The sequence below is a fragment of the Adiantum capillus-veneris genome, chromosome 9 (genome assembly GCF_014529385.1).
Source record: "Adiantum capillus-veneris isolate H3 chromosome 9, ASM1452938v2, whole genome shotgun sequence".
Classification (NCBI taxonomy): domain Eukaryota; kingdom Viridiplantae; phylum Streptophyta; class Polypodiopsida; order Polypodiales; family Pteridaceae; genus Adiantum; species Adiantum capillus-veneris.
This window is the reverse complement of record NC_140939.1, coordinates 17,817,952-17,820,528: the sequence shown is the minus strand read 5'-3', so window position 1 is coordinate 17,820,528 and position 2,577 is coordinate 17,817,952. Positions and strand designations below refer to the sequence as shown.

The 2,577-nt window shown below is 46.6% G+C and overlaps 1 protein-coding gene across 1 annotated transcript; it reads left to right on the top strand.

Moving 5' to 3' along the window:
- The first annotated feature begins 526 nt into the window (after nt 1-526).
- LOC147450176 (ferredoxin-1-like) lies at nt 527-1,562 on the top strand. Its single transcript, XM_086519472.1, has one exon. The coding sequence runs from the start codon at nt 688-690 to the stop codon at nt 1,204-1,206; it is 519 nt and encodes a 172-aa protein (XP_086375598.1). The 5' UTR covers nt 527-687; the 3' UTR covers nt 1,207-1,562.
- The last annotated feature ends 1,015 nt before the right edge of the window (nt 1,563-2,577 follow it).

The window sequence follows — 2,577 nt, the reverse complement described above, 5'->3', positions numbered from 1 at the left end:
GATAAATCAACATCGAGAGGTGATTCTCTTAAAAGTACACTGAGGATACACCCCAAAGTTCCCCCCTACCCATTGCATCTTGAGGTGGGTCAACGGTCATACTTTGACCGAACCGAACAAGCACAAAAAGGGTGTAGCGTATGGATTGGTGTCTGCTGTTTAGTTGTAGGTCGATGGCTGAACCGATGTGCTCAAGCTTGGATGAGGGAGCTTGGCTTTCCATTGGGTTTGTTCGACCCATTTTCACAGAGCTAGCTTGTGTGAGACGATGTAGCCAATTGGATGGGTTTGGATTGACCCAAACTGGAGTGCAATTACGGGTACGAAGCGTCTGATGCTACAACGAAATGCTCCCTTATGCATGATTAGGGCATCTTTGGACAGCCGGTGTGCAAGCTGCCTGAGTATCTAGTATACATACAAAACGGTGTTTTTTCTCCATTAAGGCATCTTGCAATGTAGCTGTCTTCAAAAGATGCCCGCCCATTTTCAACATGTGCGGTGGCAATGGGCATGGAACGCGAACTTGCCAGAAGGGCCACTATACGTAAACCACCAGACGCCGCAGCACAAAACCACCCATAAACCACTCTCTCTGCCTCGACCACAGAGCCAGCCTGCTTGCCCTAGCCTTCAACTCAACACAGCCCTCGTGAAAGCTTTCTCTCTCGAGCCCTCCTCTTCGACATGGCCATGGCTGCTGCCTCCTCGACCCTCAGTTCTACGACTGCCTTCTCCTCCACAACCCGATCTACGCGTGAATCGGCGGCGTCTGTTGCCAGCCATGCAAGGATCGCAAGCCCTCTTCACCGAGTCACCATGCCCGGCTCTCTGCAGAAAACTTGCCGCTCCGGCAGCAGCCTTGGCTTTGGCTTCGCACGCGGCGAGGCCCGAGTCACCGCAGCTGCTGCTGCTGACGTGTACAAGGTGACGTTTGTGAGCCCATCAGGCGAGAAAACGGAAGTGGATGTGCCCAGCGATCAATACCTGCTTGATGCGGGAGAGGAGGCGGGCGTGGACTTGCCCTACTCGTGCCGAGCGGGTGCTTGCTCTTCGTGTGCTGCCAAAATCATGCAGGGCACGGTGGATCAATCGGACCAATCATTCCTCGATGACGATCAGATGGCCAGCGGATTTGTCCTTACGTGCGTTGCCTACGCCACCTCTGATCTGGTCATTCACACACACCAAGAGGAGAATATATAGAAAATTTCTGCTGCATTTCCAAGGTAGGTGCTGCACTCTTTTAGATTTCCTCTAGCATCCATACATCTCTGCACTCCACTGCATATAGCACAGATCACCACAGCTCATACAATCTAGGGTTTCACTCTCATCACGCCGGATTGATTCACAAATAAGATAAGTTTCATACATTCATTGGTCCCTGTTGTGTTGGCCCTTCCAAAAGAAATGAACATTCCAGTCTTGAGCCAAATGTGTTGGCTAAGTTGTGCATGTCGCAATTATGTATGCTTCTGTAATTCTACACCAACTTGTGCTCATACGGCCGATTCATATTCGTCAATGATGAATTAATATCGTTACTGATTGGATCGCCATCATGTGAGTAAAAAGGAGACTGATTTCGGTTGAATTCTGCAAAAAGTGCTTCATTTTTTGACTATCAGGCCATTTCTGGTCTCCCTAATTGTATCATGCTCGCTAGCTTTGAAAGTGGTGGTGGTGGCTTGTACGACATGTTGTGTAACTAATAGGACTCATCAGGGCACATTTACATTTTGAAGTTTCTTGTTCTACTAAGTCTGGCAGTTGGTAGCTTGTCTTAACGATAATCACTTGGTTCATGCGTCATCTGGATGATTCGAGATGTCATTGATTGGGCTTTTTCTTCGTGCTGGCTGTGGTGTGGAAAGTTTATTGGCATGGCTTGGTCTGAGAATTTGTTGATGTCTGTGGAGAAATAGTTGATACAAAATAATTTATAACGTGCTGTAAGAAATTGAGTTGCCTGGTGAATGGGGGGCCACCTCTTCGGTAGTCTATGAATGATGAAGATATGTGCACAATAGAAGAATTTCAAGATATCACAGTAGCCCAAGCTTCCATTCTTGTGATTTCACATCATGCAAATGGATGTTGTAGAAGAGGGTTGGTTGCCTGATCTGTGTTTTAGTTTTGTAGTGGGTATGCTCTTTCTATTTCTGATCAATCTTTTGGTTGTGACAAACAAATTAAAGATTTGTGTGCGTGCGTGCACGTGTAGAGAGAGAGAGAGAGAGAGAGAGAGAGAGAGAGAGAGAGAGAGAGAGGTTTTACTATCCAACTAGGCAGGGAAGATGATTGTGAGACATGTCTTTGCAGTTAACCTGCTATTGTAAGTAATAAAGAGTTCTCCTTGGTCTGAGGGGACCAAACTCTAGGTGTTTCAGTAATTTCAGGTCTAAAGTATGGATGGTATAAATAAATCAAAACGCACTTGCACACCTCGAAGGTGTGCACAAATGGCCCAGTAGCAATATGCCTCGCAAGGTTGAGTGTCTGCGGCCAACTCTAGTGAAGTTTATGCTTTTACACTTGATTTGAATATAGAAAACAATTCAATGAATGGCTCAT

Excerpts from the sequence above, each read along its gene's own strand:
- LOC147450176 (XM_086519472.1), top strand. The coding sequence starts at position 688 with ATGGCCATGGCTGCTGCCTCCTCGACCCTCAGTTCTACGACTGCCTTC.